Genomic DNA, 20,831 nt, shown 5'->3' with positions numbered 1-20,831 from the left:
GGATGGCGAAGTCATAACCCGCCCCACTCTGCCTCTGATTGGCTTAGTCTGATATTCTAACCCTAACACTAACCAATCTCACTCCTCATGCTTGAACCCAACCAACGAAGGCAACAAGTACTAGCCAATCAGAGGTAGAGAAGGGCGGGTCATGACTTCGCCGTCCTAGGAAGAAAAATTGGCGAACCGTTGGCGGTTAGCAGGCGGCTAGGAGCGGGACCCTTGAAAATAAAAACAACCCACCGTTGGCTCATGTCAGCTCTACGGAGTAACTCGGTATTTGGGTTTATATCGTATTTTATCAAATATGAGTACATTCGTAATCAATTTCAAACGATACAACTAGTTAGAGTAGTGCTCAGTCGGTGCAAACTAACGTCTAGCTAACGTTAATCACATATCGCGATGTAACGTTAATTGTTTAATCTCACATAATCTCTGCTACAGTAACGTTAGCTACCAAAAGAGAGGACGCAAAGTCAGAGCGGAAACTATACGAAAATGCCTCCCAAGAAGCAGCATCTGAAGCCGACAGCGGCCAACGTCTCCAGCTCCCTGGACCTGGAGTCGGAGGACATCAGTCTGGAGACCACCGTGCCGACCACCGAGGATGTCTCCTCGTCCGACGAGCAGCGGGACGGATCCCAGAAGGTGACCCGCCAGCTGATCGAGAGGAAGGAGCTGCTGCACAACGTCCAGCTGCTAAAAATCGAGCTTTCTCGGAAGAACCTGATCATAGACAACATGAAAGCAGACTATCTGACCAAGGTATTAATGAGGAATGCTGTAGAGGCAGAGGGAAGATGGACAGTGTGTGTGTGTGTGTGTTTGGATATGTGGGTGTAACTTAGCCCCATATTGTGCCTCTCATAAATTTCCATTTCAAGAATTATCTTTGTAGCAGATGCGTTAATTTGCTGCACAGGAGTCATGCAATATCCAGCCCTGTAACTATTTCCTTGCGTGTGTTTTTGTATATCAGATTGAGGAGCTGGAGGAGAGGCTGAATGATGCTCTGCATCAGAAACAAGTGTTGGCCCTGAGACTGGACAACCATCTGAAACTTGCTCAGGATGAGAACAGGTGAGGAAGGTGGAGGCAGTAGTGCACAGTAGTGCCATTGTTGCTTCATCTGTTGTTTTTTATCGATAGATTAATTTTATATGAATCCTATAACATGGCTTAAGTATATGTTGCCATCATACAGCTGTAACCAGCAGCATATTTTTCTATCAATCAGTAAACAGTGTGTCACTGAGTTACTGTGCATTCTCTCTCAATCAAATCAGGTTTAAACATTTTTATATTCTATTATAACAGGATTCCCGTACACCTCTGTAAAGTCTGGAAGTATAAATAATATTATAAAAACATTTAAAAGACCATCATCTGTAACTCTTTAAAAGGTTGGAATAGAGCAATAAATTGGGAAAATACAGAAAAATGGGCAAATTGTTACGAAATTTGTGCAACTGATACTTGCTGGCCTCAACCCCATCAAATTTATGCTGTTGGTTTTGGAACTCTTAACTGCTTGAAGGAGGAGGATCACACACAGACAGACTCGCTCATCTTCTTTATTCAAACAGCATTATACATTTCAGCTTACACCTTCATCAAAGGCCAAACAGGAATAATGGATTGAAAACCACATTTTTTTTATACATTTTCAAACATCACACAAGTCATCCTACAGGATAATTACATCATTCAGTAATCAAGTTCATCATCTATGTCACCTGTACTGTTACCTGTGTTTGCTTTACACATTGTAGCACCATCTTGTGGGTAAATCAAAACAAAACAATCCAGCCAAAACTTTCCCAAAAAAATTTCTAAGCTAAATAATAGCAGTTAAACTTAGCTTGTAAGGAAACACCTCAAGTAAAACACCTCTGATTACTGAATGAAATAATTATCCTATGGGATGCCTTGTGTGATGTTTGTTTGAAAATGTATAAAAAAATGGTTTTCAACCCATTACTCGTGTCATTCCTGATGAAGGTGTAAGCTAAAATGTTGGGCTTTGATTCAGCATAATAATGTTTGAATAAAGAAGAAGTCGATGAAACAAGCAAGTTATCAAGAGTTTTCCTCAACCGTACAGTTATTTACTGTTTCGACAGTCATAATTCCCACTATTGCTGCAGGATGGAAGAGAAATTATGAAAACTTCAGTAGGGAAATGTTTGGGAAGCATGAATAAATAAATAAAATTTAGCTATTAAGCATAAAGATGAACTACGCTAACAAAGACTGTTGCCATCAGGAAGCAGCAGGCTCTGCGTAAGCAGGAGATGGAGGCCATCCTGCTCAGGCAGCAGCAGCTGGAGGAGACAAATCGACAGCTGTGCGAGAAGGCAGGGGAGCTGCGTCGATCTCTCAGGGATCTGGACATCTCACAGGACAGATACCAGGAGCTCCGAGATCTCCCCGAGGATAAAATCTCCATACAGGAATATGTAGCTGTAAGTGTGGCAGAGCTAATCACTACACCACCCTGTTGAACCTCGCTGATGGTGACCAGAGAGACAAGAAGTGATCATTACGAAGCTGTCGAGAAGTTTCCTGACATGCTGACCGTTTCTTTGTGTGTGTGCGTGTTTAGATGCGTTTCTATGAGGTGGTGACTCCTCTGCGGGCTCAGCTGACAGAGCTCAGTGTGAAGAGAGGCAGTTTGACTGAAGACCTGGACACACACAGAACCCAGATGAAGGCTCTGATGGAGGTACCGCACACATGTACAGAAGCGTCTTTATACACACCTCAATATTGCATTCTCTCTTCTCTTTTTATGAGGCTATTCCTTTATGTTTTATCACCATTTTTTTGTCTATTTCTCTTTCATCTGTGTTCAAATCATAGCCTCCGTACAGCGTACAGTCAAATAAACAGAACTGCTGAACCTGTGTGTCAAGCATATCAACAACCTTTTCATGTGTTTTACGAGCACATGTTTTTGAGCACACTTATGATAAGTTCAAAATACCAATTAGTGCATTTTTGCCTTTTGTTTTCTGTCTTTTGAACACTCGAACACTCCCTGAGTCAGTGAGTCGCATATTTAGAAAGTGTCAATGTGAAGAATGCAGAGAGGGTCGAGAGGTTCAGGTACTTCTAAAGCGAATGTGAAAATGAGGAGGGCAAGTGATCTAAGACACGTAAATTCTTTTGATGCTAGGCAAAACGGTCATTTTCACAGCCTGCGGCGTCAAGAGTGATGCGAGTTACAAAAAAGCCAGTCAGTCTAGTCAGCAGTAGCCTTGTAGGCATAAATGACATGTTGATGAGATGATGTGACATGCTGAGTGCACAGTCAGAGTATGGGAAAAAAATAGCATGAATAGAGGCACGTGGTGTAATGGTATGAGACCCCTTAAGACAAATGAGCATTATTTGAATGCCACAGAGGATTTAGACATTTCTGCCGACTAGATGCTCCCCTTTGTCGTCACAGTTTTTTTCTGTCACTTGGATACTTTCAACAGGTAAATTGCCCAAGGTGGTTCCACAAAAATGATCTAAAATCAGTCTACAGATCCCAGCACAGTAAGGAATGCAATGTTCACTGCTTGAATAAGCGATTGGGGAATCTGCAGGAACTGTATGACTCTTTTGAGACAGCATGGAGCTAGATGTTGATAGAGCTCCTAATGTTTGTGGAAATTCCTTGTATTTAAATGTTGATTTATGTGTGTGTGTGTGTGTGTGTGTGTGTGTGTGTGTGTGCGCACAGAGCTATGAGGAGGAGCGACGGCTGCGTACAGAGCTGGAGTTGAGGAGCCAGAGACTGACCTTAGAGCTGGCTGACACCAAACAGCAGATCCAGGAGGGGGACTACCGTCGAGACAACTACCCACACATCAAACGGTGTGTGTGTGTGTGTGTGTGTGTGTGTGTTTGTGTGACAGAAGACAGACAGTGATACCATTTTTTTAAAAATGCTATTACTCCTTGATCGTTTTAGATATGAATTCAGTTTTATGTATCATGTCCTGTATGTACCTGTATGTTGTAATAGAATTATTCGCTACCTGGTGCATCGAGTAGCATGTCTGTAATATAATGATAATGACGGGAATGTAGGCAACCAAGAGCCTTTCTGTTTGGTTCGTATCAGAAGTCATTTGTGTTTGTGTTTTTGAAAAGTTGTGCGTATGATGTTTAGTAAAGCAGCAGGTCACTGTGCCAAGACCAACTTAACTTGGGGGCAGGCTCAACATGTTCCCTCCATGGTTCCCCATCCTTGGCAACATGTTGAGCCTCCTCAAAGTTACTGTAAGTTCATCTTGGCTTGTTCACCTCAACAGGGAATGATTGTTGCTTTATATCTCACAGGGGACAAAAGGGATTAAGCAACAGCAGTAAGTTCTTCACTAAAAGATGGTTGTTAGATCAGTAAATATTTAGTTTGGATTCATGTTTTTTTCATGATGGGAACAAAAAACTCGCACATTTGGATTGGTTTGTTTCCCTTTTTTTGTTGTAAAAGGAAACAACCCTTTTTGACTTTCAATCCATGTTTATGGAGGCAATAAATGAAAATGAAGGAGTTTTACTTTTCCATAATTTTTAAGGATATTTAAGTTTCCAGTTCATATGTATGTTCAGTATGTTTTATACTGTGGTTTACAGTGAACGTGACAACTTTGAAGCAGAGCTGAAGGAGCTGAAGAGGAGATTTGAGACACTAGACTTGACTCACGCTACACAGAACAGGGAAAGAGAAACTCTCAGCACAGAGGTGCTTCACACACACACACACACACACACACACACACACACACGTTTTCTGTCTTCACGTTTCTCTTCCATATACTGTACTGTTTTGTAAAAGCTGGGTTTTTCTCTTCTTGTCCTGCAGGTGGTGACACTGCAGCAGTCAGTGACTCTGCTACAGAAGGACAAGGAGTACCTACACAGACAGAACATGGAGCTCAGTGTCCGCTGTGCACATGGAGAAGACCGCCTGGAGAGGCTGCAGGTTCATGCAGTTGATCAGCTAGGAGGCTCATCTAATACAAATTCCATTAAACAATAGGAAGGCTTCAACTAACATGCCCTCACTGCTTGTTTCTGTCATCCAGGTACAATTAGAAGACACTAAGAAGGCCAGGGAGGATGCTTATGAGAAATATGTGGCATCCAGGTGAGATTCTGCTGTTTTTTTTTACACCAGTCACCAACAGATAATCAGATGTAAGCTGTGCCGGAAACGATCAGTCTGTGACCAAACAATGGCCTGTAAAAATCACCAAACTTGGACATTGATGGTTTCATCTGTCAGCGAGAATATGATCCAGTACATCTCACCCCTGGAATTTGGGGAAAATGTTGTCTATATAACTCTGTCTATATTTTCCACCACAGAGACCACTATAAGTCAGAGTACGAGACCAAGTTGAGAGAGGAGTTGGAAAACATCAGGCTGAAAACCAGTCAGGAGATAGACAACCTGCAGAGAACGTCCAGGGAGATGTATGAGAGGGAGAACAGGTACAGGTCTTGTTGTATTTAACTCTTAAGGAACTGTATGTATAGAAGTAAAAAAAAACAAAAAAAAAAACAGCAGAAATGTGTGTATGTGTGTGTACTTTGACCAGGAACTTGCGTGAGGCCAGAGACAATGCAGTGTTGGAGAAGGACAGAGCGGTGGCTGCTGAGAGAGACGCTCAGTCCAGATACGACCAGCTGCTCGAACAGTGAGTTTGATCATCCATGACGCGCATAAAAGTGTGATACAGGTGTTTATACGGTTTACTTTATCCACAGTTAACTTCAAGTACTTTTGCTTTCTTTCCTATTTCTGTTCTAGTCATACAGTAAAAGTAGAAGTGTCATTTAAAGGGTCGGTTCACTCAAATTACATAAAAACATTTTCACAGTCAACTCTAGTGGTATGTAGCCATGCATATAGTTTGGTTTTTATTTATTTATTATAAATGAAGTTCACCTTCATTATGTTGGCACAGAGTCCAAAAAAAAGGTAACATATACCTAAAAAAGTTGGGCAAACTAAACCAACAGTATCTGCATGGCTAGATAAGTGAGAAAACCAGTATAATTTGGCTGGTAACCATAAAAGCTGCTCTTATGACTAACGTGCAGTTTTGTTTTTTTTATATTAAATCCAGGTTTCTCTGCTTCTACTTCTCATCATTCACATCCACTCAAATCTTCAGCAGCCACCCGTAGAGCGAGTTGCATCACTGGCTTTTAGATATGCGGATAAATGATCAAAGCTGTCATCAGTTGCGCATGACTTGACATTTTAGCAAACATCTCCATGTTTGACAGCTCTGGTGGCCTTTTAGGAGTTAAACAATCCATTTACAACTGCCGCTCCTAAATGTAGGTTACTTCCTGGTGCCCTTTTTAACAAGCTGTATGTCAGTGAAAGTTATGGAACTTCACCTGAGGGCAATTGAGGCCAGTTGGTACAGTTTCTGTCATGTCATGGTTAAACACGTCACGTTTTGAATTTTATTCCTGGTTTTTGTTGGCCAATCAGCAAAAGTTTTGTGCGAGGTGTGCCAAAGGCATACAAAGTGTGAATAATAAAAGCTGGCTTCACCGCTGAGCCTGTTAGTGACGTAGTTCTAAAGTTGTATATTACTATAAAGGAAGCTCATATATAGATATCAGCTTGAATTACTCAGATCTTCCTGAGAGTTGTGAGCTTGCATCATGCTGATGTGTGAGCCAGTGGTAGTCTGTCATTAGCACATGCTGTGGGTGCGGTAGGACTATGGTGGCTGTGGTTTTCCGGTCTCTTACTAAAGATCACATGTAATTGAGGGGTAAAGAAGGTCATGTAGAAGTCAGAGTTCACTGGCGGAATGAAAGGCCAGTTTAGTACAAACTGGTGTCACTGGCCCGGCTCACTGCTTCCTCGGGAGTGAAATATTTTCAGCGAAGATTTTGGGAATGTTAAGTGAGAGTGATGATGCTTTGTATTACTGAGGAATTCTCCTTTAACTGTGGCTGATGATTTAAAACCACTACTTCAGACCTTATTTCATATTTTTTCTCAGTCTTTCTTGTGAAAGCATTTCTCACTCAGTCAGCTCAATTGTGAGCTTTTGTGTGATATCTATCTTTTTAGCCTTTTTTTTCTCCTGTGATTTTGTGCAACTTATTTTATAATTATTAACGTTATAAAACATCTTTTCACCTTTCACACTTACATTTAGTGATTTGTGTCCAAGTTGCTAGTCTATATCTCTGCTTCAGGCAACAATGCCCATCTCAGTATTGCCTCAAAAGATGCCTCTGGGTCGTGGTCTAGCTTGAATGTTTCAAATCTTGCATGGAAATTGCAACAGATATATTGTAAGCCATGCTACACACACACACACACTCACACACACACACACACACTTTAAGCCTGTGTTTTTTTACTTATTGGTGGAGGTTTTTCAGGAGGATTTTTTCTGTCATATACATAAACGTCTATGAGCAAATGTTCGTGTCTAGTCACACACAAATATTGGGACTGTATTGTCAGCATTAAAAGGAATTATGTATAGAATTATGTTTCCACAGTATGTCCTAATTTATAGTCATGTCCAATACTTAAAAGCATTTTTATATTACTTGCAATATTGTGTTTGCAACTGTCAGACACACACACACACACACACACACACACACACACACACACACACACACACACACACACACAGCCTCAGCAGCAGCAGCAGCAGCAGCAGTAGTGTCCCTGTCCAGGGTTACTACTACATGCCAGTCATTTCTCTAGATCCAAACCACCAGCTGTTGGTCTTTCCATACACCCACGCACACACACACACACATACACACACACACACACACACACACTCTTCACTCTCCCTTGTACTTTCTGTTCGCTGCGATCACATTCCCTCTCTGCGTCGCATCGCAAGCCAGCAACGACAGATGCGAGCCACAAGCCTTTAACCCCTAACCCCACGCACACCCCTATTTTTGGGGCAAAGAATGAGGCGGACAAGCTTGAAATGGCGTCAGATGATTGTAGCATGGACGGCCGTTTAGAATCCGAGCGCTCTCTGTTTCACAACGTTGGAGAGCACAGCGGTTACAGCGATCAGCTTGTCCAGAACAATGACAAAGTACTGAGGAGGGTTTTCCAGTTTTACCTCTCTGACAGACCTAAACTTGTTGTAACAGAATTGCCGAAGGGAACCCCTGAGTCAGGTGCTATTATCCTCTGTAGCTGTAAATATTTCCATTAAATTGCCGTTTGAAAGGACAGAAAAAGAACATGACTGACTGGAAAATATTAAAAAAAAATTTCAGGAATGTTTTACTTCTTTCTAGATCTATCTAGATTGCAGCCACCATTAATAAAAGAGGGCATAAAATGTCAACCATGTGTACATGTCTGTCACTGTGAGCACACAGCTCAGGCCAGCACTCTATGGATGATGAAATCCTATCAGGTCAGCTGTAATCGAGAGTTATTAATATTATCCAACCAACCTCCATGGCTTGATAGAGTCTTTGCATGCCTGAAAGCTGCCTGAGGAAAAGCACTGGGCTTGAAAAATGTTACCTCTCTTTTTTACTTTTAGGGCTGCGACGAATTATTATTTTCATTATCGCTTAATCTGTTGATTATTTTTTAATCCATTATATTTTTGAAAATAATGAAACTGCCCTTTTATATTTATCCAGAGCACAAAGTGATTCCTCTTCAAATTGATAGTTTTATCCGTCCAAAACAGTCCAAAACCCAAATATAGTCCATTTAAAATGATGTAAAACACATTAGGGAAAGTGGAATTAACAAATGTTTGGCATATTTTTGCCTGAGAAGTGAAGTCAATGATTTATCTATTATCAAATTTGTCTGCCACATACGTTCATCTTGTTCTCTGGCAGTTTTGTGTATATTAGGTTTGATAGATTATTTCCTGTTTGGAAAGCAAGGTGCGTCTAACTGTCTTTATGTCTGTATGTGATGAGGCTCCTGCTTTATGCAAAACTGTGAAAACTGAAACTGTTGAATGCGCTCTTTCTCTTTGTTCTTTTCTAATTACAAAACGCTTCAGTAGGAACATCTCACTCTGGCCCGGCAGCTAAAATCATGGAAGATCAAACAAGACCAGACATTGCTGCGAGCGCCATTGAGAAATACTCTCCTGTAACCAAATGATTTAAGACTTGGCTTTCCTGCTCGGTGACTTCGTGTAACGCTGGAGTTGCCAAGCTGATAGGTTCCACTGAACTCTTTGAACATAAAAAAGTCATAAATTGTCATCATTGCACAATGCACACTAAGTATCTACTCCCTTGCCAGTTTCCAAACAAACGTATTATTATGCAACACATAACATAATTGAATCTATATGAACAAAAATATTGCTTCATTTGTTTGAAACTACCAGGCATGCCTGAGCCCAACCCAAGTTTACCCTCACTGCTTTATCATGTGTTCACGTAATCTGTGTGCACTAAAACTGTAGGGCTGTCCCCTGAGAGTTTTGTTTGTTTGTTTGTTTGTTTTTTGTGAGTCAGCGTACATTGCAATAACAGGATAAAACAGATAGAAGCTTACAAAAATGCAAAGTGATAACATTTCAATGAGGAATTATAAATAAGGGGGAAATTATTTTTATTATTATTTCAAAGCAAACAGTGCAGTGAATTTATTTTAAAAAATTCAGGCTTTCTGTTTTTATTTTCATCTAAAAATAATTCCAATCTTAAAGAATTTCATTTGTTGATTTACTCTTGTTTAGTTTTATTTATTAGTTTTTATGTTTAAAGAGAAATAAAGAAGTAGGTCTATCCTGATGAAGAAGAGCTGTCAGTTATTTCATTAGCGGGCAATGCTGTGAATTTATTTTAAACACGTTTTTAATGTTTAAAGTGACATTTTAAAAAAAATAGGCTATAAGAGCTTGATTTAAACAGAACTACATGTTTGCTGCCTGTCTCGTTATTCCAACAAATCCATATGGTTGCCTGACATTATTCAAATCCTGCATCATATGTAGCTGTCTTTTATTGATTTTTAAATGCTCAAAAATATGTTCCCATGACTCTGTTGCATTTGACGAGGTTAATGTGGTTGAAACCATCACTGAAACTCATGCCTACAGGTTTTCTGATTGCCAGATAGTCTCTATGAAAAGAAAAAAAAAAGAGGAGCGAATAGTCGAATCTTTGTATTGAACAGCCAAATCCGATTCGACTGACAAAATTCTGAGTCGGGCACAGCTCTACAAAACACATTATCTCACTTTTTCAATACACTTATGTTCAAATTTATTAATATGTGTGTCTGTGTGTGTCTGTGTGTGTGTGTGTGTGTGTGTGTGTCTGCACTCTATGGTCTATGTGTGTCTCTGTCTACGCAGGTTTCGTCAGCTCCAGCTGGGTACTGACAGCCGGGTAGCAGAATTGTCCAACCAGGCCAAGCTGCACTCCTTCGAAGCCGAGCGCGCTCAGATGGTCAAGGAGGAGACGGCCAAGGCCCTGGCCCAGTGCCAGGTGGAGTGTGAGAAACAGCAGAAGAAACTGGAGGTACTGTAAACACGGAGAGAAAAAAGTAGAAAAAGTTTTACTGATTGCATTACAGTGATATACCGAGTCATTATTTTATCATAATCCAGTCTCGCCTGTCTCCTCTTGTGGTTTCATTTCAGCCAATGAAAGTTACTCCTTCCCTCTGTTATCAGCATTTTCAACAGTCAGCAATAATCAATAGAAAAAAAAATAGAAAAACACACACAGACATATAACGTTAGTCCTTAGTCATCATGTGATCTAGTTGGACACACGGCAGAAAGTTCCTGTTGCACATGCTCATAGAGTGACATACCAGCATAATGTGCTCACAGATTAACATACCGGGAAAGATAGCACATTCATTTATTCATCATAGTGACACAATATTGTTGATTCAACAGTACAGTGCTCAAGCCTCATGTTCCTCTGTTCTTCAGGTGCAGTTGTTAGTTCTAAACCTGGAGCAAATATTCCTGCACTTGGCATGATAAAAGTTTGACTTGTATTGTGAAGGACATCTGTATGAAAAATGGCAGTTACTTACTCTTCTCATCAAGGATCGTGTCTCTCTACACTGCTCTTCTTTAACATTGTGAAAGCTCAGAAAGACGGAGGAAAAGTTTCTTATTTGCTGCCAATATCGCACAAGTTAATATCGGCAAATGTGCAAAACTTAACTTACTGAACTTAAATCAGTATTCTGTTCATTTAGGGAGGCGTCCACCATCCATAGCCCTGAAAAATTAATGTTATATTCTCAGTAATACTTCAGTCCAGTGGCTCGATTCTTATCTCTGTCCACTGTAGCAAACCCATGTATGCAAGACATTACTTGAGTGCAAGTTGTTCTTGACGTCTGGATGCACATAAATGTCCACCTGTTAACCTGTATTTAACCCTGTCCTGCTTGCCAGAGGGACATACTGTATGTACATGGTATAATGATGTGTTGCACATAATCTGTGTTAATAAATATGTTACAGAAATAAATGCAACAGTGTATAATCAGGGAAAAACTACAGTACTAGTTTGAAGAAAAGAACTGACAGAATGTAATACCTACATTATTTATTCATTTTTATCATGTATTTCATGATTTCTCAGCAAGATATTTATGTACATTTTTTTTTTCAGCAGGCCAACACAGAAAACAATTTCACTCTCTCTCCTCTCGTCTTCTCCCTCAGCTCCTGACCCAGGAGTTTTACAGGCTGCAGACGTCATCAGAGAAGCGGGCGGCGGAGCTGCACGCTCAGAATGCCGAGCAGGCGTCTCGGCTGGAAACGTATGAAAAGCTGGAGCAAGAGCTGGACCAAGTCACCATGCAGGCCGCTGAAAGTAAAGAACACAGCATTAGCTCTGCATCACATTACACACATTACTGTGAAGTCAAAAAGATTAAAGCACAAACAAACAGACACTGATTGCTTTCAGATGCATTGAACAAAGGCCTGGCATCAGAGAATTTATGTAATAAAATTGACTGATAGCATTGTAGTGGATTAAGATGGGGACAATTATGGAAAAATCAGCAAATGCTATTGTGGCTCTGTAATGGAAGGTCTTGTGAGAGTTGAGCAACAGCATTTTACTACAGGCTTTGTCCAGTAGATTTACAAAATCCTGATACAGGAGCAGGGGGACAAATAAAAACAGCTACACGTTGCCACATGGTTGTGATAGTGGTCCTGTAAACAAACAGACTGTGTTTGTGTTTGTTGCCAGTTGAGAATGAAGAAGAAGCAGAGAGAGTTCTGTTCTCATATGGCTACGGAGCCAACGTTCCCACGACGGCCAAAAGAAGACTGAAACAGAGGTAAAGCACATGATACACTTCAAAAACTGCAGTTTGTTCACATTGCTACTGTGTGTGTTTTTCCTAAGTATACTGTATTAAGATATCAGCTGGCTAATATACAGTAGTTTACAGTTAAATTGATATGTTGGTATGGTGACATATCAGGCAGATGTTTGAATTTAAAAAATATCAGATACTCCTTCCTGTCCACAGCTACATACATGTATGTTGTTTTTTTTTTTTTTTTACATTCAATGTTTCTTACTTGTATCTATAAGGTCTAACAAATATTTTGAATGCGTTTTCTACCCCATAAAACATTTGCAAAGCCTTTTTTTGACCCAATTGTGTTAAAACAACACAGGTTTTTTGACTGCGCTGTCTGATCTGATAAAGTAGCTCCTCAAGGAGTGTTTGCTGTAGTATTAAATCTCACTTGCTGTAAGCACAGGCGCTGCCAAATCAACCAGAACAGAAATCTTAAGCATTACAAATTTAATATTTGCATTTTTCTGCTCATTCTCCTCATATATTTAGTGAATTCCCACCTTTTACAGTGTAATACCACCATCAGCTGTAGATATGCATTACCGCCCTCTGCAATTGGCTAAAACTTTGTCCAATGTTGTGTTGTGTATTTTCTTTATGTTGACATTTTCAAATCCTTTTTTTATAGGGACTTAAGAATACATGTTCAGTCTAGATTCACCTCCAAAATGCCAACAATTAGAATTTGAACTATGCATGTGCAACCAAAAACCTGAGGTCGATCTCAACTGTTATGGTTACATAAACTGTACGGGAAACAATAAAGTACACACTAGTGTAAACTTGTTGATGGTGTGTTATGGAATTTCCAAATCTGTATTTGTGTTTGTGTGGCTGTCGTGCAGCGTTCACCTGGCCCGCAGGGTGCTGCAGCTAGAGAGGCAGAACACGTCACTGAGGAGAGAGCTTGAGAGACACAACTCACAAACAGCGAAGATATCTGGAGAGGTACACACACACACACACACACACATGCATGCACACACAGCGTCCAGGTGCGTGCCCGCCTGGGGACGATCTTTAATGGAATAAAGTTAAATTTAATGTTAAATTTGTTTTTTATCTGGAAGCACTGCAAGTTACTACCTGCAACACACACTTATTTTCTCACCATCACATGTCCCACGGCTACTACTATTATTACCGTTTGTTATAATGGTCATTCCACAGCTTCTATCAAAGCCGTAATGATTTATTTCAACTGGCTTTCAACCTCTCTTTCTCTCTGATGATATAACAGAGTCATTATCACATAGCCAAGCTAGGTGGCTCCTCTCTCATCACTCATCATTTACCTTCTCACACCATCGCACGGCGCCCCATTGTTGTAAAGTCAATAGCGAGAGCACCTCTAATTGCTCTCTTAACGACAGACCTAGCAGGCGAGACATCAAGCAAATTTCGGGTGTCTTTTTCTCTCTGATAGAAAGAAATAGCAGGAAAAAAAGAACATAAAAGGAACTGCAGCAGCTTGTAAGGTTATTCATCAAATACATGCTTTAGGACCTGTCGGAAAGAGTGTCCACTGCTCTGTTTGTTTTGTCCAAGCTTAACAATTGGCCTGCAAAATATCTGAGTCTACCTTTAAAACGGTGTTAAGAAAATGACAGGTTGTTTAGTGAGAGCAGACGGCAGACACAGCAGACCTTACATGAGAAGAGTGAGGAGTTAAGAGTATTAGTACCTGTCACACTTGTTGACACAATTGAAAACAGTGCCAAAAACCGTGACGGCCATACTCTTCACTCTCCCAACAACTCACCGCACTAATCATCGAGGCTTTTGTTTTGTTTGGCGCACAATGCGCGTGTGTGTGTCTCTGTGTGTGTGTGTGTGTGTGTGTGTGTACAGTGCCGAGACTTTAATTTTGGGTGTGTGCATTTTGTCTGTGCGTGACTGTGTGCACAGTCACATGGCTGCTACTCGTGTTCTGATGTGAAAATCATCCAGTGAGGTTTGAAATCGCAGAGAATGACAGCTCTGGCAGCCAGTGCGCTCGCTTTTCTACGTTCCCCCTATTATAATCTGAGTGAGAGAGGGAGGGATTGTGCAATCCAGAATGGGGAAACTGGACAGATTTGTGACTAAATAAGCCGGCCATTCATCTGTCAACTGTGATTGACTGGCATTCATCAGGAATACCTCATGATTCATCGAGTATGAAAGAAAAGGGTGAAAAACTATACTTCCTATTCACTAGAAAGGGCAAGGGCGTCAACCACTTAACCACCCACACCGTCGCCCTGACTAACTAACTATTGTCCTTACCCTCCCACCCAGTTCTACTCACTACTGGCTCGCTCTTAAAGTGGCTTAATGTGTAACGACCTAACTTTATTTATTGTTTCCAAGATTTTAAGCCTGATACAGAATGACCAATGTTTTATCAGGTACTCTTACAGCATATATGGGGTCAGATCAGAACATTATAGAGCAAGAAATTGGTTGTTAAGATTGTGGATCCACTTTATGCCTTTTGTTATTTAAGTGTACTTAAAATAAAAAGGATTCACTGAGATACGGCTTTGTAAAACTCATTTATGGGCACTCAAGCCACCCTTGATGACATCATAGATAAAGAAACCTTGGCGGTTGCAGCTTTGAGAGTCATTCAACCAAAAAAAACAAAACAAAAAAACTGCACAATGTAATTTCACATCGCCGTCATAGTGACAGACGTTTAATTCCAGTTTAGCTCTTGTTGTTGTTGCGTCATTGCGACTCTCTAAAGTTCAGTATCGTGTAGCACATGTGAAAAAAATGTAGGGCTGGGTCTCACGTGTATTATTAAGTGAAAATAAATAATAGAATCGAGTTTGACCCCGAGATTGTGTAGGTGAAGTCATATATTCCCCGTAATTGTAATTGTAAATGTGTTCCTCCTCAGTTGTTGGCAGCCAACCAACTGTTACAGCAGACACAGCAACCATATAGCTACCTGATAGACACCGTGAGAAAAAGGGATGCTCAGATCAGCACGTTAAAGGAACGTATCACCTCGCTTGAGGACGATGTCAGGTATATACACACACACACACACACACACAGAAACACACGTTCACTAACTGGACTAAAAGAAAGTCAACACATCTAATTGAAGGACACCACCTCTGTCTTGTTTGCCAAACTCTCTCTTTATTCATTTTATTTGTTATATTTTATATACGTCCCACCCTTGGCTGTCTCTGCTTTATCTCTATTTGTCTTCCTCTCTCCCTCTCACACCTTGTTCGCTCCATCTGTGTGTGAACCTGTATGTGTGCATAAGTTTGTCAGCACCCCATAAGTGAGTGTTTGACATCAGCAAACCTTTGGCACTGACCTAAATCCCCTTTGTCCCCCTCTCTATTTCAAACCTGAGAAATATGCAAACTAACAGACTGCAGATTTTCTCTTGCTGCCCACCTGGGGCAAACAAGAGATGGGAAAAAAAAAAGAAGAAGAAAAAAAAAGGTATTGAGGTTTTCCTCTGGCTGTGCAGAGACATACCTCACAGGAGATTCTCACTTTATGTGCTCACGTCTCTCCGTCTTTAGTTTTACTATGTCTGTGATTTATTAATTGTTTTCACCGTTTGGCAGGTGATATTCAAAACTCTCTCGGTTCAAATCAGCCAACACCTGTGTCTCAGCAGAGGCAGATCTCAGACCCACAACTTCATAAAGCTTTTTTCCCCCCAGTTGTCAGTGATAGGTATTGAGGCTACCAACCTGTTATTGCAAGATTCGCAAGATGATGTGCTTTAAAGTGCCCCCATTACAGGCTCCTGCTTGTACGTTTCACAGCCCCGGGAAATAACACTTGGACAGTACTGTAGAAAACTTAAGGTTTTCTCACAAGGTATAAACCGAAGAAACTACCTCAACAAACTTCCCAATTGATTGAGTTCATTTTGATTTTTATATGTCATTATCTTATCTTTATAATATATGTCATTATCTTATCTTATAAATGTCATTTATGGTTTGGATCTTAATGGTTTTTTACTGATAATGAGAAACTTTTAGCACCAATAAACCATTTACTGATGGTTATAGTCTAGCATTTTTAGTTTGTTTTTTTCTTAAACCATAGTTAGGTAAGTACACAGTCACATAAATGAAGCAAAGTTCAAATTACAAAGCAGACTCCACCTTAACAGCTGATCCTGTGTTGACCCTAACCTGACCCCACCCTAAGGAAAAATGAAACACATCCTATCAATGGACTGAATACAGTATATTATGCTGAGTTTCATATAGCATCTAATAATGAAATTAATATGAAATAAAGAAATCTAGATAAAGAAATAACTTATAAGCTATTTGCAGCTGTTGGTGACATTTCTAAGAGCTGAAAGCAAGAAAACTTACATGATTAACCATTAATATCTTCATGTTTTTGAGCATTTAAGTAAATAGTATATTGAATTCATAACTTGTAGTAAGTTTAATAATGTTTTCTGTTAGCTCAAGATGTGATCTCTGCCTGTGTGTGTGTGTGTGTGTGTGTGTGTGTGTGTGTGTGTGTGTGTGTGTGTGTGTGTGTGTGTGTGTGTGTGTGTGTGTGTGTGTGTGTGTGTGTGTGTGTGTGTGTGTGTGTAACTCCAGTTCTCTGAGGAAGGAACGAGCTGCTCTGCAACAGGTGAAGAACAACATGGCTGCTGATCTGGAGAGACTGCTCAACCATCGAGAGGTACACATGATGATGATGATGATGTTGGTATTTTGGGATGTTAATTATTTGATGTTTCCATTATGATGTTATGTAGGTATGACAACTGCATTCATGTGGCCTCATGCAAGAACAATTTCATGTTCTTATCCTAAAATTGTCTTACGTTTTTTTCTTGTGGTTTGTCCACACAAGTGTTCCAACTTGGATTAAACTAATTCTCTTAACTGCCTGAACTTGTCGTAAATCGTTTCAGCCTGATGAATGTCACCTGCTCATTCGTGAGATGTGATCATTAACTTAATGAACGCCCCTAAAATTGCCATATAAGGCCACCCGTTCCACTCTGTTTGAAGGCGAGTTTCACTCACAGAAATGTTACCAAAGAGAAGGAACAATGATTTTACTCTGTGGAGCTTCATGTGAACTTTCAGAGTGTTAGTAATAGAAGACCTGAAACAATTAAAAAATGTTAATACAGAGTCGTAGAGCTGCTTTGTAGTGTGACAGAAACAAAGTAGGAACGCTCTGACATGAAGCTAAAAAACATCTTTCTAAAGCCCTCCATGACTAATATGAGAGGCGGTCGACGGATGTGACAGTCACTGAGATATTAGAGGAGAGAATATTACAGAAGGAGATGTTACACTGTCAGCTGCAACACAAGATGATACTGGACAAGACCTGCAGAGAGACATTGAGGCAGCAGCTGTCGGAATGAGAGAAGTTTCCAACAACTACTGAAATGTAGAAGTCACCGCGCCAAAATATTCCAATAAAAATCATAAAATCTAAAAACCGTCTCAGTAAATTGGCAGCTATGATGATGATGATGATGATAATGTGGTGAACAGAATATAAAATTTGCACTTTCGTATCGTATTTAAACTCCAAAGTCAAAGAGATTAAGACTTTTATAAGTCAAACAAGTGTTTTTTCCCCCTTGTGAAGAAAGGCAGAGACTGTCTGTTCATGACTTGTGCGACGGGTTTGAACCACTCGTTCGTACTTCGAAAATTCTAAGCACGAGAGAATTGAATGCCACAGATTTCCTTAAATGCCTCTCAAGACCAAATCTGTTCAAGCGGTGCGTTCATGAGGCCCATTGTCTCCCATGCTATTCCAGTATGTTGGTCTATTTCAAAATGATGAGTAAAATCTGCCTTTGAAAATAAAATAAACCAGCATGTTGCAGCACATGACCATCACCTCAGTTTGACAAAGTTCAGAGTACTGCGGCTGATGCTGGAACTGTTACCCTGCTGTAAACCACCTTTTCATATTCACACCAGACAACTTATTACACCGTGCTGCAATCTTTCCTTCAAGATTGTGTGCGCTTGTATGTGCGTGCACGTGGGAGCGTGTCCCCCAAGCCTGCCGTTTGCTGTATGAAGTATGTGCCCTGTCATAGACAGCTGTTCCTCAGCCTGGCTGTTTGGGATGCCACCAGGGTGCGTGTGTGCGCTTGTGTGTGTGTGTGCGTGCTCGTGCATGTGTGTGACATGCCGGGGCTCATGTCCTCAGGGGTGATAAATAGAACCGTGAAATGGCCCACAGTCCTCCCCTCTGCCCTGCTGCCACCCCTGCAGACCCTTGAGCTTGTTGAGCTTATTACAAGTCGTCCCAGAGTTGGTCTTTAAGAGTTCAGTTGCACTGTGTCGTCTGTGGTTCTGGTGAAACATGGCACCAGACAGGAGAAATAAAAATTCTTTCACATTAACTTTAAAGAAAATGTCTCTCTCTGAAATTTAAGTATTAACTTAAAAGATATTTTTGCATGAAGGAAATTTAATCATATAAAATATTTGTGATACATTTATTTTTTTGTTTGTCACGGTTTTTAGTGAAATTTTACTAGTGTTCTCTAGCCCTTTGGATGCTACAATGCCAGTTATTTCTCTCAAGATTCATGTTTATTGTTTCACTTTTGTTTTCACATTCCCATCTTTATGTGCTCATGTGATTCTCCAGGAGTTAGCGGTGATGAAGCAGGTTCTGATCAGCATGCGGTCCAAACGGGGAGACACTCTAAACCCCTTTGAAACAGATAAAACCGGTATCAGGACCTCCGGAGCAGGAAAACACCAGTCCAGACGGATCAACAGGACCACAGAAGAAGAGTCGCCAAACAAACCAAAACCCACTGTGTTTGTAAGTGTCTGACTTGGTAAAGCTTTGCATGAGTCACAACACCTTAACCTGTCTGGACAGAAGTTCAGACCGAGGAATGCTGGAGGCTGGCTGGAGATGATAAATTGTGCTTTTATCATTTAGTTTCGTTTCAGCTTTTTAGTCATTATGCTGTAATACTGTATTTAACCTTGAACAATGAGAATATCTTAAGAATCCAGACAAGAGCTCCTGCTGTCATGCTATTCTAACCACACCATAATAGTAAGCCTATTACCATAATATGGTACCAGTAATATAATATTTCCTTTCTGTTTCTTTTATTCGCAGACCAATACAGAAGCTCCTGATTGGTTCCAAACGCTGAAGCAGAAACCCAAATGACCAGTTGTATGTGTTACTACCGGTGCTGTTGTTACTCAGGGCTTTAACAGTCTTACCTTTTTATCGACACTTTTTACCTTTTTAAACCCTTCTCATCAAATTTCAGCAACATTTGAAATACAAGAGCAGAAACTCATACTGGTGTCCGAGTGTTTTGTTGTTCTCATCTTTTGTTACATGTTGTTCAGAGAGGATAAATTCCCTGAGTACTGGTCCAAGACCAGAGGTATTACCTTCCACGGGGTACACATTCCTAGCTAACTGACTGCCCAAAAATTCCTCTTTCTTGGCAGTCGACTGTTTTATTAGGTCTGTCTATCATTATTTCCTCATCTTTTCCAGGTTTGCAGATACTAGTGGCTACGGACAAACAGCATAGCAGGAACCTTATCCTTTGATTTGCTCGAGCTGAGACTCCTTTGGCTTTAAATATAGACATAGTAGGCATACCTTCATCATTTCAGACCCATGTTCTTATCGGTGTCATATTAAACTCGGCCGGAGGACTTTGACTGCTGCACAGTTTGGGATGTCTCTATCTAGTCATTCCTTATTGTCAGATTTTATTCCTCTTCTACTGTTTTTTTTTTTTTTTTTGAGAGTGAGTCTAAAATAATTCACATTACATCACTGTCTTATCTTTTCAAATAACTAGAAAGGAGACAACATGAGACTTGTTTGGCCAATAAATTATTTGTCCCCTCCTGTCATGTGTCAAATATTTGCAATTTCTGAGTTGAATTTATTGTAAATAAATACTGATTTATAGATAAATATATATCATCAAGTTAAAATTATATAATAAGTGTATATTATGTATAATAATTACTGTATACTGTAGTTTGCTTTACAGCTGTGACATATGTACATTTTTTATACTGGAAAAACTGCACATCTCACTTCCATACTGGGCCAATATACATTGTATATATACATTATATTTCAAATATTTTTATATATTTTTAATCTTATTTATATACTTTATATTTCATGTTATTATTCTTATTTTAACCTAATTATTTTTCTTTACTACACAGTAGCTAGAGCAGAGTGTGTCATCCTTCATTTCACGTCTAAGTTGCAACATTTTGGGTATTTTTCATTTAAAAATGTAATAATGTCCAATTTTACAGTAAAAAAAAAATTCCCTTGCTGTCACAAATAAATGTTTTTCAGTTGATAATGAGGTGCAATGAAAACGTTTATTTTCAAAATGGGATAAAAATGATTTCTGTAAATATCGTCTCATCAATATATTCCAGATATTAACCTAAAACAGGCGGGGAAATGTATAAAACAA

The 20,831-nt window shown here is 40.0% G+C and overlaps 1 protein-coding gene across 2 annotated transcripts; it reads left to right on the top strand.

The window, feature by feature from the left end:
- Positions 1-130: 130 nt before the first annotated feature.
- pibf1 (progesterone immunomodulatory binding factor 1) lies at positions 131-19,667 on the top strand. 2 transcript variants are annotated; one of them, XM_044373638.1, is made up of 19 exons: positions 131-276; positions 448-768; positions 983-1,083; positions 2,270-2,468; positions 2,609-2,728; positions 3,737-3,870; positions 4,636-4,744; positions 4,865-4,984; positions 5,088-5,149; positions 5,371-5,496; positions 5,604-5,702; positions 10,365-10,530; positions 11,703-11,853; positions 12,241-12,331; positions 13,207-13,309; positions 15,249-15,379; positions 16,951-17,035; positions 18,989-19,168; positions 19,478-19,667. In XM_044373638.1, exons 2-19 carry the CDS (start codon positions 502-504, stop codon positions 19,529-19,531), a joined length of 2,298 nt encoding a protein of 765 aa, XP_044229573.1. In that variant the 5' UTR covers positions 131-276; positions 448-501; the 3' UTR covers positions 19,532-19,667. The 2 variants fall into 2 exon arrangements, with proteins under 2 accessions (XP_044229573.1, XP_044229572.1); XM_044373637.1 differs by having other exon boundaries at positions 131-768.
- Positions 19,668-20,831: the final 1,164 nt, after the last annotated feature.

Source organism: Thunnus albacares, chromosome 14 (genome assembly GCF_914725855.1).
Source record: "Thunnus albacares chromosome 14, fThuAlb1.1, whole genome shotgun sequence".
NCBI classification, from domain to species: Eukaryota; Metazoa; Chordata; class Actinopteri; order Scombriformes; family Scombridae; genus Thunnus; species Thunnus albacares.
The sequence above is the reverse complement of the archived record's forward strand: the minus strand, read 5'-3'. Positions and strand labels throughout refer to the sequence as shown.

Bases quoted from the DNA above. Each gene is read 5' to 3' on its own strand.
- pibf1 (XM_044373638.1), top strand. From the start codon at position 502: ATGCCTCCCAAGAAGCAGCATCTGAAGCCGACAGCGGCCAACGTCTCC. The intron at 2,729-3,736 runs GTACCGCACACA...GTGTGCGCACAG, and splicing joins AGATGAAGGCTCTGATGGAG to AGCTATGAGGAGGAGCGACG. The intron at 10,531-11,702 runs GTACTGTAAACA...CTTCTCCCTCAG, and splicing joins AACAGCAGAAGAAACTGGAG to CTCCTGACCCAGGAGTTTTA.